The sequence below is a fragment of the Felis catus genome, chromosome B4 (genome assembly GCF_018350175.1).
Source record: "Felis catus isolate Fca126 chromosome B4, F.catus_Fca126_mat1.0, whole genome shotgun sequence".
NCBI classification, from domain to species: domain Eukaryota; kingdom Metazoa; phylum Chordata; class Mammalia; order Carnivora; family Felidae; genus Felis; species Felis catus.
Genome location: NC_058374.1, coordinates 124,959,624 through 124,973,761, shown reverse-complemented (window position 1 = coordinate 124,973,761; position 14,138 = coordinate 124,959,624). Strand labels below are relative to the sequence as shown.

General features: G+C 36.0%; 1 protein-coding gene across 4 annotated transcripts in view; it reads right to left on the bottom strand.

The window, feature by feature from the left end:
- WASHC4 (WASH complex subunit 4) overlaps positions 1 to 14,138 on the bottom strand; it is a 59,865-nt gene extending 45,727 nt beyond the window's left edge. For all 4 annotated transcript variants that reach the window (XM_023257391.2, XM_023257393.2, XM_023257392.2 and 1 more), the window contains exons 1-10: positions 13,980 to 14,138; positions 10,967 to 11,106; positions 9,565 to 9,618; positions 9,405 to 9,470; positions 8,462 to 8,507; positions 7,928 to 7,995; positions 4,648 to 4,730; positions 3,048 to 3,090; positions 2,483 to 2,586; positions 902 to 1,022 (exon numbers count right to left, since the gene is read on the bottom strand). In XM_023257391.2, coding sequence (XP_023113159.2) covers positions 902 to 1,022; positions 2,483 to 2,586; positions 3,048 to 3,090; positions 4,648 to 4,730; positions 7,928 to 7,995; positions 8,462 to 8,507; positions 9,405 to 9,470; positions 9,565 to 9,618; positions 10,967 to 11,106; positions 13,980 to 14,040 — 786 coding nt within the window. In that variant the 5' untranslated portion in view covers positions 14,041 to 14,138. The remainder of the gene's footprint in view (positions 1 to 901; positions 1,023 to 2,482; positions 2,587 to 3,047; positions 3,091 to 4,647; positions 4,731 to 7,927; positions 7,996 to 8,461; positions 8,508 to 9,404; positions 9,471 to 9,564; positions 9,619 to 10,966; positions 11,107 to 13,979) is intronic.

Here is a 14,138-nt window from a genome sequence, read left to right as displayed (position 1 = left end):
ATGTTAAAAATAACCTTGAAGCAGATTTTAAATATAAATATATTGCAATTTCTAATAAATACTACCCAAAGCAATGCTATCCAATAGAACTTTCTGTGATCATAGAAATGTTCTACATTTCTATGCTGACAGGATAGCTAGTCACAGACTAATTGTGGCTATTTTTCCCTCAGCTTTATTAAGATATTATTGATATATAACATGTAAGTTTGAAGTGTCTGCCGCAATGATTAGATTATGTATATGCAGCTATTAAGCACGTGAAAGTGGTGGAGAAAGTGAAATTTTATTTCATTTTAATTAATTTAAACTTAAAATAGCTACTAAATAGTACGAAGCTACCTGGACTACACAGAGCCAAATTATATTCCCTGAGCCTAGGAAGAATTAAACATTCATTCATTCATTTATGGGAGAGAGAGTACAAGCAAGGGAGGGGCACAAAGAAAGGGAGACACAGCATCTAAAGCAGGCTCCAGGCTCCGAGCTGTCAGCTCAAAGCCCAACACAGGGCTTGAACCCATGAAGGCAGGATCATGACCTGTGCCGAAGTCGGACGCCTAACCTACTGAGCCATCCAGGCGTCCCTAAACACACCCAAATCTAGAGTTTAACAACAAACACTAAAGCAACTGCTTAGATCTTAATCCTTGAATAGTTTTATCCTTCTACATAATTAAAAAAAAAAAAAAAAACCCTCACCCCAAATACAACTAGTACCATTAGTTTTGTTTGCTGCTAGGTACTGAAATAATTACATTTAGTACACTGACAATGTTTTAAGCCAAACACTTCTAAAGAAGACATATTTCAATGGTATGCTATCAAAGTGTCATACAGAGTTCTGAGCTGGATCAACTAATACAAGCCCATTTAGTATAGCCTGATAGAGCTGTCATACCTGAAATATCATTCCATCAAGTAACTGCCCTTCTAGCTTCAGCAAAAACTTTTCAAACGGCTTTAGCTTTTCTTCCTGAATTCCAAATTTTGAAGGATTGTGATGGACAGATTTCAGTAACCTTGTGGAAGATTAGGAGAAAGACCTTCAATTTTACTAATAATTCTTCAATTAAAAAATTTCCAAGAAATCAAAATTTTACATTTGTATTAATTGCTTGTTTGGCTCTACACATTTGAAAACCTGAACAAAAACAATGCTAATATATTTAATTTTCTAATCATGCCTTTTTTATATCATCCTAAATTCAGGTGTCTGGTACTCTCTAGATACCAGATGAACTAAATAAAATCCCTGGACTTAAAGAAGTCTTAAGAATATACAATGAAATAAAACCAAGTTCAGGAAAACAACTGTCACTTGAACAGAACCCAAGAAAAAAATAACTCTGAGTTCTAAGGTAGTCAAATTAACATTCTAATATACTTTAAGTATTAGGATGCTTTATATAAGTATACCATACTCTCAAACAAGCCCATCTGAAATTTAAAAATGGTTACTGTATGTCAGAATGGCTAACATTAACAACTCAGGCAACAACAGATGTCGGTGAGGATGTGGAGAAAGAGGATCTCTTTTGCATTGCTGGTGGGAATGTAAGCTGGTGCAACCACTCTGGAAAAGAGTATGGAGGTTTCTCAAAAAAATTAAAAATAGAACTACCCTACGACCAGCAATTGCACTACTAGATATCTATCCAAAGGATACAGGTATGCAGTTTCGAAGGGGCACATGCACCCCAATGTTTATAGCAGCACTATCAACAATAGCCAAAGTCTGGAAAGAGCCCACATGTCCTTCGACAGATGAATGGATAAAGATGTGGATAAAGATGTGGATAAAGCAGATGTATATATATACATACGTATATACTTTTATATATATATATATGTATACACGTACATATACACGTATATATATGTGTGTATATATATGTGTGTGTGTATATATATGTATACACACACACACACACACACACACACACACACACACACAATGGAGTATTACTCAGCAATCAAAAAGAATGAAATCTTGCCATTTGCAACTACATGGATGGAACTAGAGGGTATTATGCTAAGCAAAATTAGAGAAAGACAAATAGCATATGACTTCACTCATATGAGGACTTTAAGAGACAAAACAGATGAACATAAGGGAAGGGAAACAAAAATAATATAAAAACAGGGGAGACAAAACAGAAGAGACTCATAAATATGGAGAACAAACGGAGGGTTACTGGAGGGGTTATGGGAGGGGGGATGGGCTAAACGGGTAAGGGGAATTAAGGAATCTACTCCTGAAATCATTGTTGCACCATATGCTAACTTGGATGTAAATTAAAAAGTAAATAAATTATTAATTAAAAAAATGGTTACTGTATTCATAGAAACATGTGACAGGAGATCCTTCTAAATATAGGTCTCCAGGTCTTTTAAAAGAGCTGCATCATTTACATTTGTTTCTTTTTTACTAACACGTTAACTATATAAAGAGAATATTTCAAACATTTAATTGGCTCACCTTTTGTACATAGTCCAGTGCTCTTTCAATGTGACATGATTATCAATAATTTCATCCAAGGTAAGCAAAACTGTTAGCAGCTCTCCCAAGTGCTCATACATAGTCTGTCAAAAAACCTTTAATGATTACCATTTAATCACTAGTTAGAAGTTAAGCTTCCTATGGATTTTTAAAGTTAAACACACTGGGCGAATTACTGAATTAAAGCAGTGGGTAAATCAGTTTATTAATGTACAGATGAAACTATTAATCCTCAGATGGAACGGTAAACCTTAGAGAAACGCTTTGCCCACTATTTCATCCTTAACTGGGATATTGCAGAATTATTTCACTCTCCAAAGAGACCACTTAGAGAATCTGCATTGGGCCACTACTGGGAAAAACTAAGAATTATACCGCTAGCGGGTCAATAATGCCTCATCAACTTCACAAATTAAAAAGCAGCAAAAAAAAATTTTTTTTCTGAAGAGTCTTGCTGTAATTGTTGTACTCCCCCATCACACAAACTCCACAGTAAAATATAGTAAAAATTACAGTTTTACAGATCAAGTTAAATGACTTTTACCTGAAAATGAACTCCAGTTGTCTCTATAATTTTGGGTGCAATCCTGTAATAAAATAGCATCCAATTAAAAAAAAAAATTTTTTTTGTTTTTAAGAAAAACACATAGCAGAAGCTCTTGGACTTTTAACATGTATTTAGCTTTATTTCAGCTATAGTCACTATAATTTATGGGGCCACACTCCACTTTTCTAAGAGAACGAACATGTATACAGAGTCAGGGTTATCCTTGTCTATACCTAAACTCAACGGGTAGGGAAATGACCATATGTGACCCATGAATAACCCTAGCCTTTAAACCTGAAGGATCAAGTTTGGGATGGAGGTGGAGAAATAGTGAAACTGATATTCATTTCTTTCTAAACTATTAGAATTTTTCAATTCCCAACCCAGAATCTTTGTTATCTTACCCAAACTGGCATTTGGAAACTAGTCAGGTTTATTTCTGAGTTCTCATTCCTACTGAAAAACAATGCATACAAACAACATGCCAAAGTCAAAAGCCCCAGGATAATTCAAATTTTACTTCCTAGACATCTCCTACTCAACAGTAAATAATTTAAGACAGTATTTATACATCAAAGCACATACAGATATTCCACAGGATAGAATATTTTAAAAATTAAATTCAGAATACAAATAAATTTCATCTCTTTTGGACAGGGGTATGGTGGTGGGGAGTTCTCTTTGAATTACACATCAGATACTGCAGATGTGTAGTCATGCTCTCATGCTCTCATTCCCCCCTGCCCTGAGGACAGCTTCAGTGAAAGAACAGAACATAAAGTAAACACCTAACTGCAGAGAAAAACATGAGAATGAGAAACAGTTAACACAGTCTTCCAGTTCATAGCAACAGTTAAGATGCATTCTGGTATACTAAGAACAACAATGAATGGACCTGGTGATCAAAAGAACAGCATCTAAATTGCTATGGAATCTTACAGAATTCCTCTGGGTCTCAGTTACTTCTCATAATTGAGAACCCTTTGTCATATACCTAAACAAAGTTCCTGTAAGATTGTAATTAAATAGCAAATGGGAAAGTTTTTAAGTATAAAGAATTAATCAAATGTGAGATATTACTCTGTAGTACTAAGAACAGTAAGGGCTCTATGAAAATTTGATTATTCTTCTTGATTTAGAACAGTGGTTCTCAAACTTGCAAGATCAACTGAGTAAAACCAAAATCTTTTTCAGTGTAGATTCCCTGGCACCACTCCGCCAGATTCTGCAGTTGTAGAAACATCCCATGTAATTCTAATAAGCCAGGAAACAATGTAAAGGCGAAATAATGGGAGAGAATTTGGTACGAGCTCTAATTCCATATTAGCCTTTTCTAAATAATCAAATTTAAGTTTATTCTTCAACATTCTTATTCAGAGAGATAACATCATTTACCATGGTAGAAATTGTCTTATTAACCTATGTATTATACACATCAAGTACTGTTTGAAACATCATGCATCTTCAAAAGATGCTGAATAAATGAATGAAAGAATAAGTAAACAAATGAAAAATTATTTCAGGTAACTGGCTAGTTTTAGAAAAACATTCCCTGCATCTCTATTATAAATGCACAAATATTTACAAAATCCATTACTTGTTACTGATATAGAGGGCAGCCAACTGATGGACTACATTCATCACCACTTCATAGCACCTCGTCACAAAACAAGATAGTTCCTGAAATGACAAGTTGAGTATATGTTACATAGTTGCTTTTTAAATGTCACCATTTCTCTATTTTATGGTAACAATGGTAAACAAAAACAAAACAGTTTTCCAGTGAAATTTCCAGTTAACCTGCAGACAGACAATTGCAAACATCCTTCAAGTAAGCAGTCCTTAACCCTTCTCCTGCCTCCCAAAGTCATTTCTACTGCTTTGTCCCCACAGCATTTCATTCATACTTTTATTTTAAATATACTTTACTTACTCATGTAATTCTTAAATGACAGAGACTGTCTTATTCCTTCTTTAAGTATCCACTGTCCAGCATGGTGACTAACCCTCATGTGCTTCTCAATAAAGTTCTGTCCCGTGAAGTGAATAAAAAAATGAACACCTGAACGAAGAAGCTCAAGAGCTGGCAATTTAGGAAGTAGGACAATGAGGGAAAGGCTCTCCAGAAGTCACTCTGAAATAACTTCAAATGCTTATGACCCTTAACCTCACCTATAAACAGATTTGGTACACAGAAAGGGAAATACTACTGACTGCAGGCATGTGTTTGTCATGAAAAAATTAATTTGCATCTACCACGTCCCATACCTTCTGAAAATTTCTTTTCAGAAGCTCTCAACGCTTAAACCTAAAAAAACAACTGGTATGCAAAAGTATTTAAAGCATGATTAAATCTGTGGCTAAATTTTAAGTTCTACAAGGGCAGGAATTTCTGTTGGTTTTGTGCAATGCTGTATCCCCAGCACCAAGAACAGTTCCTAACATATGCTAGGGCTTATGAAACACTTGTTGAAGGTTTAAAATTTTAATTTTATGCAGCTGTCAATGAGATCCAAAAACAATTTTAAATGTTTGAAAACAAAAATAAATAATGCATTTCAATTTTACTTAAATAGCTCTAGTTTTAGGGGCGCCTATGTGGCTCAGTTAAGCGTCCAACATTGGCTCAGGTCATGATCTCATGGTTCATGAGTTCGAGCCACGCGTCGGTCTCTGTGCTGACAGCTCAGAGCCTGGAGCCTGCTTCACATTCTGTGTCTCCCTCTCTGCCCCTCCCCCACTTGCACTCTGTATCTCTCTCTCTCTCTCTCTCTCAAAAATAAACATTAAAAAAATTTTTTTTAAATAGCTCTAGTTTTACCTTTCTTATTAAACTTCTAAAAGTTCAATAAAAGCAAAGAACATAAAATTCAGACAAATAGCACAAAATAAAAAGGAAGAAACAAGTCTATTTAAATAGACTATTTAAACAAAATAGAATTAGCCAATTAAAAAGACAGAGATCTTCAGATTTTCAGATCATGTAATAAAGCAAAATCCGGATACATGTGACTTTAAAGAATCACAACTCAAACATAACGATACTGAAAGGTTGAGAGAATATAAAAAAATAAATCAAGAAAATGTTAACTAAAACAGAGCTGGGACAGTGATAATATCAGACAAAATAGAGTTTGTTAGTGTATCAGAGTTATAGTTTATAACACATACTTATACAATCATATATTACATATGTAATTATTATAGTTAAACAGGGTTACCACATAACAGATTCAACTTACAAAGAATGATTAACAATTTTAAACTTATATGCACCATACAGAATATCCTGAAAATAAGAAATGTGAAATTTGATAAAACTAGACAGAAAACTGACACATTCACTGGGGACCCTGCAAATTACATTTCTTAGACTCCTGCCAGCAGGTTTCCCATTAGGTTCTGTCAACAGGTGGCACTAAAAGGACACCAGAGGGCAGGAAAAGGACATTCTTTCTATTTCTTGCTTTTTCTTTTTTTAAGTTATTTATTTTGAGAGCATGAGAGAGAATCCCAAGTAGGCTCCATGCTGAGCCCAACGAGAGACTCAATCTCACCACAATGAGATCGTGACCTGAGCCAAAATCAAGAGCTGGATGCTTAACCAACTGAGCCACCCAGGCGCCCCTACTTCTTGCTGATTTTATCAATAAAACCCAGACAAGAGCAGTCCACCCCATCAACGGCAGTTTGCTCCAGCCTTCAGCTTCTTTCAGCACTACAGAACCAACCCCATGTTGCTGTCTCAGAAGTACCAGCCCACCAGGCAGCGCTGGTTCCTTCATAGATATGAGCACTAACTCCACAGGGCTCCTGCTCCAAACTCCCAGATTCTGGCAACCCCAACCCTTTCCCTTTTTTCCCTTGATGCAGAGGTGGTATCTGCTTTCTCTGGATGACCTATCTTCTTTTCACTTTTTTAAATGCACTTTCAAGGTACTCAACATACAGGGTAGTGCTGGCTTCAGGAGTAGAACCCATCATCTCTTACATATGACACCCTGTGCTCATTCCAACAAGTGCCCTCTTTAATGCCCATCACCCACTTAACTCCTCACCCCCAGCAACCCTTCGTATGTTCTCCGTATTTAAGAGTCCCTTATGGTTTGCCTCCCTCTCTGTTTTTATCTTATTTTTCTTTCCCCCCCAGCAACCCTTCGTATGTTCTCCGTATTTAAGAGTCCCTTATGGTTTGCCTCCCTCTCTGTTTTTATCTTATTTTTCTTTCCCTTCCTCTATGTTCATCTGTTGTGTTTCTTAAATTCCACATGAGTGAAATCATATGATATCTTTCTTATTTTGCTTAGTATAATACACTCTAGTTCCATCCACATTGCTACAAATGGCAAGATGTCATTCTTTCTCACCTTTTCTTTCAGCCCTCCAACTTTTATTTATTTTTAATGTTTATTATTTTTGAGAGAGACAGAGACAGAGAGCAAGCAGGGGAGGGGCAGAGAGAGAGGGAGACACAGAATCCGAAGCAGGCTCCAGGCTCTGAGCTGTCAGCACAGAGCCCAATGCGGGGCTTGAACTCACAAACCACGAGATCATGACCTGAGCCGAAGTCAGATGCTCAACCGACTGAGACACCCAAGCACCCCAAAGTTTAAATTATTTTAAACGGCATGGTGACAAATTGTCCACAAATGAAAATATGAAAGGAAGAAAGAAAGAAACAAACTTACTTTGATACCTGAGTTCCATAAAATGCTATGAAAATCTTTCAGGAATTATGACCTCTTAACTATAATTCAATGCCAACTAAGTGTCTTACTCTCACAGTACACGTTCTTAGCATTTGAACTCTTTTTTGAGTGTAATCTACCCAAACTTTAAGAAAAAAAGAAAAAAAGAAAAAAGTCAAAACTAGTTACCTGTAAAAATGAAATGAATCTTCCCATTTGAATTTGGCAATCACCTTCCACCATGCTGGAATCTGTAGCTTTAAAGGGCAACATAAAGAGTCATATTTCAATTTTTTAGTTTAAACTTAGTCAAGACCCAAAAAGAAAAATAAATACAACTTTTATTAGTATATCTTCTAAACTGCATACTATTGAAAACAGAATGTTTATACTGAAAAGAAAAATGAGACAATCATTAATGATTCAGTTAAAACAATCATCTGTTTCACTATTTAGTGAATTCAAGGAAAATCCTTATCTAGCCACGGTGCTTTGTAAGTTATAAAAATATCACAAACAGATTTTAGAGAATTTGCTGCTGCTTCATCACTCAGGCTTTTTCCATCTGCTTATGAAAACAAATAAACCAACAAAAAATCTGAATATTTCTTTTCTCACATTAATACATCATATAATCATGGTAGTCCTAGAATTGTCAACTTTTTGTTCATTTCAATGTCAAAAAGGCATTATGGCATTACGATGTAAAATTTTAAAACTTACCTCCTTCTCCATAAAACAAGAGACCATTATAAAATTTAGTTTCAGCCTGTTTAAAAAAAATAAAATAATTTTAAAGGTTGCTATTTTGTTTTTAAATTCCTAGACTCTCTTAGTTATCCATATTTAATAATAATCAGAGGACTACATCACATACAAATTCACTTAAATTCAAAAACTGCTTACAAAACAGGTAAATTCAATTTATCTTTAGACTACCAAAGATATTAATACTCAAAGTTATCTCTTAATTTCTTTACCCTTGCCTTTGTCTTTTCTAACCATTCTAATTGTCCCACATCCTCCCACTAGTTCATGAGAAGAGAAAGCAACCGCATGGTATCAAAAGGGTACAGAAAAAAAGAGGAAGTTTACCAACTTCTACCAGAGTTTTAATGACCCATGGGTAAGGTAATACAAAGCATATTAAAAATCCAAAGCTTTTTTTTTTTTTTTTTTTAAATCAGTTATATCTTGGGATGCCTGGCTGGATCAGTCAGTAGAGCATGCAACTCTTAATCTCAGGGTGGTGACTTCAAGCCCCATGCTGGGCATGGAGCTCACTTTAAAAAAAAAAAAAAAAAAAAGGCTAAAAAGTCAATTATATCTAGAAAGCTAGTATATGTGGCAGATAACACAGCCTCTGAAGGTATGCAGACCCAGACTCAAACAGTTACCACTAGTAAAATGTTAGGCAAGTGACATCCTCTTTAAGCTCATCTGTTTCCTCATCTATTCCTCATACTATCTGCCTTTCATTCTACGTATGAACAGGATTCCTATGGTGTCTGGTACACAGAAAGCACACTCAGTGAATGGTAATCACTATTAGTATTACTTTAAATAAACAATTCAACATGCAATAAATCTTTATATACACTGTATATGTAAGCACATATTTGCTTTTATATCATGTTTTTAACATCTTAAGAGTACAAATAATTACCTCATACTTTAATTTCTTGATTTCACAACAAAGTGCAGCATAAACAGTAATGACTTTGTTCAAGACCTAGTTTCATGTGTAAAAACATAAAAAATATAAGTTATAGCAGATAACTAAAGCATTTCAAAAAAATAAGATTTTTAGGTTTAGAAATCTGTACCTTGTTTTCAGTCTTTATGAGTTCCAAAAGGGAAGACTGTTCATAAGGCAAAAGCTATAGTAACAGAGGGAAAGAACATTTCTTTTTAATTTGAAAAAAATAATTGAAATTTTGAATACACAAATTGAGTCTAGCCCTATCTATTCTATTCAAACTTGCGTTGAACCCTGTACTTAGCACTAACACCACACTAGATCGATCAGGAGTGACTGCTAAGGGACATAGGATTTCTTTTGAGGGTGTTGAAAATACTCTAAAATTGAGTCTAGTGATACCTGCATGATTCTGTGAATACACTAAAAAAACAAAGAATTATACGATATGTGAATTCCAAAAATTGTGAGATGTGTGAATTTCAAGAAAACTGTTACTGAAAAAGTCAATATGTAACTGAGGGCAGTGTCTAGTACATAATAAATGCTCAGTAAATGTTAATTATTAAGTGGTAACCAATTACAGTTTCAAAGATAAAACAAGACAGAATGATCTGAAAATGGAACAGAGCAGGAATGCCTTATTTTGTGCATTAAGAAATTACTCCCAAATTAAATTCTACTAAAACTAGTATTACGCTATACGTTAACTAACTGGAATTTAAATAAAAAATTTAAAAAATAAACCAAAAATGCCAGTACTCCCACATTAAGATCCTCTAAATAGCATAAGGGGAAATGATGAAAATCTTCTATATTTTCATTAGAATATGAGTTACATGGATATGGATGTTTGACAAAATTCACCGAACAGTATATTGTAAATCTATGTATTTCACTGCACATAAAATAATCTCAATAAGGAAAAAATAAAGCTTGAATATTTTATTCCAACCCTCTTCATTTTCTTGGTGAAAAACAAAGGCTACCTCAAAGAGGTTTGTGTCATTCATTTAAAAAAAAAAAAACCAACTGCATGGCTTAGAGATGAATAAATTAACAATTTTTCCTCCAAGTTTCAGTTCTCTAGATTCCAAATAATAAAAACATACAGTTGAACTCTGAACAACACAGGTTTGAATTGTGTGAGTCCACTTACATGTGGATTCATTTTTTTATAAACACAGTACAGTACTGTCAATGTATTTTTCGTCATGATTTTCTTAATAACATTTTCTTTTCTCCAGCTTATTGTAAGAATATAATACATAATTTGTGTCAAAATATGTGTCAGACAAAATATGTGTCAATGAACTGTTTATGTTATTGGTAAGGCTTCTGGTCAACAGGAGGTGAAGTTTGGTGAGTCAAAAGTTATATGCAGATTTTCAATGACATGGGAAATCAGTGCCCTTAACCCCCACATCGTTCAAGGGCCAACTGTATATTCCATTTTTTAAAACTATGTTTTCAAGATATAGTATGTCCTGAAAATACACACATAACTTAAAAATAAAACAAAATCAAACCTTTAATGCTATTGGATCAAGATTGAAATCCCAAACATCACCAATTGAATCATCCAATGCATCCTCAATTCTTCTCAGTTGAGATGTATACTCCTCAAGAAATTTCCCGTAATTCTTAAGCTGGACTTCAGCATGAATTTCTAAATTTAAATTGTAAAATAGTATGTAAGAAGTACAAGTAATGAATTACAGGACATTTACTTCAAATAATCTCAAAAGTCACAGCAAAGTACTTACTAAGCATTTTTAAATGTATTACTGTGGAATGTCTGGACGTCTTGAAAATAAAGTTTCAAAATTAAACAATAATTCAGCCTTTCATCTTTTCCAAATAGTAATTTTAAAAGCTGTGCATGTTATACAGTAATACCACATTTAAACTATAACTTTAAAGTACTATGAAAAATTTATTGTCCTATTTATCCCATAAATAATGTGAATAATGCCTTCAATAGCTCAACATCTTGATCCTATGTTTTAGTCATAAATAACTTTTTTGCAAAAAAAATAAAGACCTGTATCAGGCGCAAAAATCTCTGTTGTCATAGAAGCAAAATTTAAAAAGTAATTTTTAATTCTCTATACTGTAAACTACTGTCTAAAAATACATCCAGGGGTGCCTAGGTGGCTCAGTCAGTTAAGCATTCAGCTTCAGCTCAGGTCACAATCTCACAGTTCGTGTGCTCGAGCCCCACAAGGGGCTCTATACTGACAGCTCAGAGCCTGAAGCCTGCTTCAGATTCTGTGTCTTCATCTCTCCGCCCTTTCCCCGCTCACACTCTGTCTCTCTCAAAAATAAACATGAAAAACATTTTTTTTAATACATCTAAATATTGTTTTTAAAAACGGTTTTAGACCTGCTCTATCATGTTATTTCTGTAACGCCCAAAATTCACCAAGATATTTTAATGACTTCACTATCATAATAGAGTTGGAAAAGCCAAATGAAGAACACTGAGTATAGAATATAGTGGTAATATTTACATAATTTACACCATAGATGACTCTAAGGGGTCAGTGGAATAAACTGGACAATAAAAGTATGTCTAGTCATCAAAATTAATACTAAAAGGAGATATTCTATCTTATACATAAGAATTAATTACTTATTCCAAAGAGAGCAAATCCAATTGTTTCTTTTATTGATGTGAATAACTATTCAATCGTTGTCTTCTAAAAAACTACAATTTTTCTTTCAAATTAGCAATGCAAAGTAACTCTAAGATAAATTATGTTCTAAGGATAAAGACCTAGCTCCCCAATCTCCCTTATTTTGCAACTAATGCTCAGAGCCTGAGATCTAGATCAGGTGGATCAGTTCCATTCACTGAGGTTCCTATCTCACTGCAGGAGTAACCTAGGCAATTTTAGAAGACAACCTAGATATGACTCATAAATTTAAAAACTGTGAGAGATTCTTGAAATCCCAAATACATGCCTAATTCTCAATTACACGCATTTAACCAGCAAATGAGTTCTTCATGACAATGCCAGAAAAGCATGGTGGCAGTTAGTCTGGGAATTCACAAAGCAATGGGCAACTGATAACCTGCAATAACATTAAAGTTCCTTGCTGATAAAATAATCAAGAGTTGTAAAAATTGGTACAAAGTTATGATAAAAAGATTTGAAGAAATCCAGGGCGATTCCTCAAGAGTCAAATCCAAAAATGTATTTACATGCTCATCTCAACATTCTTTGTGTAATCTCTGTAGCCCTAATACTTTATACAGTTCCTAGGATGCAGAAAATGTCTGTTGACTGAATCGGATCATCCTACTCTCAGTTGAACCATTTTCAAACCTAGCAATATATTTTCATTACAGTTTTTTGAAGCTACTAGAGTAAGGGACCTCTGTCCATAAAACCTCATACATGACAAGGCGCAGTTCACTTTATAACAGTAAATACAAAATCCTCGCCACAAAAAAAGTTGAAGGACGTCATTACCACCACGATTTTTTTCTATGCTGCATAAGAGCTACTAACTTATGGAATGTTTTATGAAAAACTGCAAACCATTTATGAATTGAGCTCATGCTTCTTAATTACATGTAAATTGGTACACATGATTTTTTTCTTTGTAAAGTTAGGCAGGGTTCACGTGTAATTTTTAAAAATTACATTCACCTTTTGGGAAAACTGCATTAAGAAACAAATTCACAAGCGGGAGGTCTCAATCTCTCATATCACTTAAACAGATTAACAGCACTACAGATAAGAAGCATTACCAATTTGAATTAATCTTAAGTAGAGTTTCACTAAAATAATTATTTGGTCTCTACCTTTGGTTTTGGGGGTTGGACTTTCAAGTTAAAAACGAAACGACTCGATTTTATGAAGTATAAGTTGCTTAATTTTTGCAACCTTTCTAGGTGCAACGGAAGCTACAGAACATCTCTGAAAAACGCTACTTGTAAATAAAAGGCACGGAAGGAGGTAAACTGGCACTCGCTCGTTTATTTTTTCCGCGTGAAGAGTGCTTTTCCGCTGTCTTTTACGCTGTAAGAACATGCAGAAAAAATCCTCAAACTTCCAAAAGTTGATTGGAAGAAAAGTAGAAAAACAGGAAAGCGAAAACAGGAACCCGGACCTCACTCAGCCCGTTCTAGAACTGCACACTCCGCACATGTGGCGAAAGCCCCGAGAGGCCAGAGGCAGGGCCAGCCTCGGCTCCCCGGGCTGCTGGGCCTCCCTGGACGCACCCCGCCCGGCCCTGGGTAGCGGAGAGGGGACGCCGCTGCCCCGGGCACCACGGGCTCCTCGGGAGAGCCACCGCCCCGGACGCTGAGCCCTGACCCGGCCGGCCTGACCCACCGCCGCTGGAGCCCCAACCCCGAAAGTAACGCCCGAGGGCGCGTCCCTCTCACACTTCAAGGGGCAGCAAGTGTCCCGAACTGGACGGCTGCGCGGCGACCACGACGCAGAGCCCTCCCGCAGGAGCGCCGCCGGTGGGGGGCTGAGGCGGGCCGGCGAGCATCCACCCGCAGCCCTTGCCCTGCCGCTCCCTTACTCTGTGAGCCGTCGTCAACGCGGTCGAACTCCCAGTCTGGGGACAGAGTCTCCACCGCCATCACCCCGGCGCCTCCCACAGTCACAGCCCCAACCAGACTGGGCGACCGAGGCAGCCTCACCCGGGCGGCTGTCGAGGCACGTGACTTCCGGCCCCGGC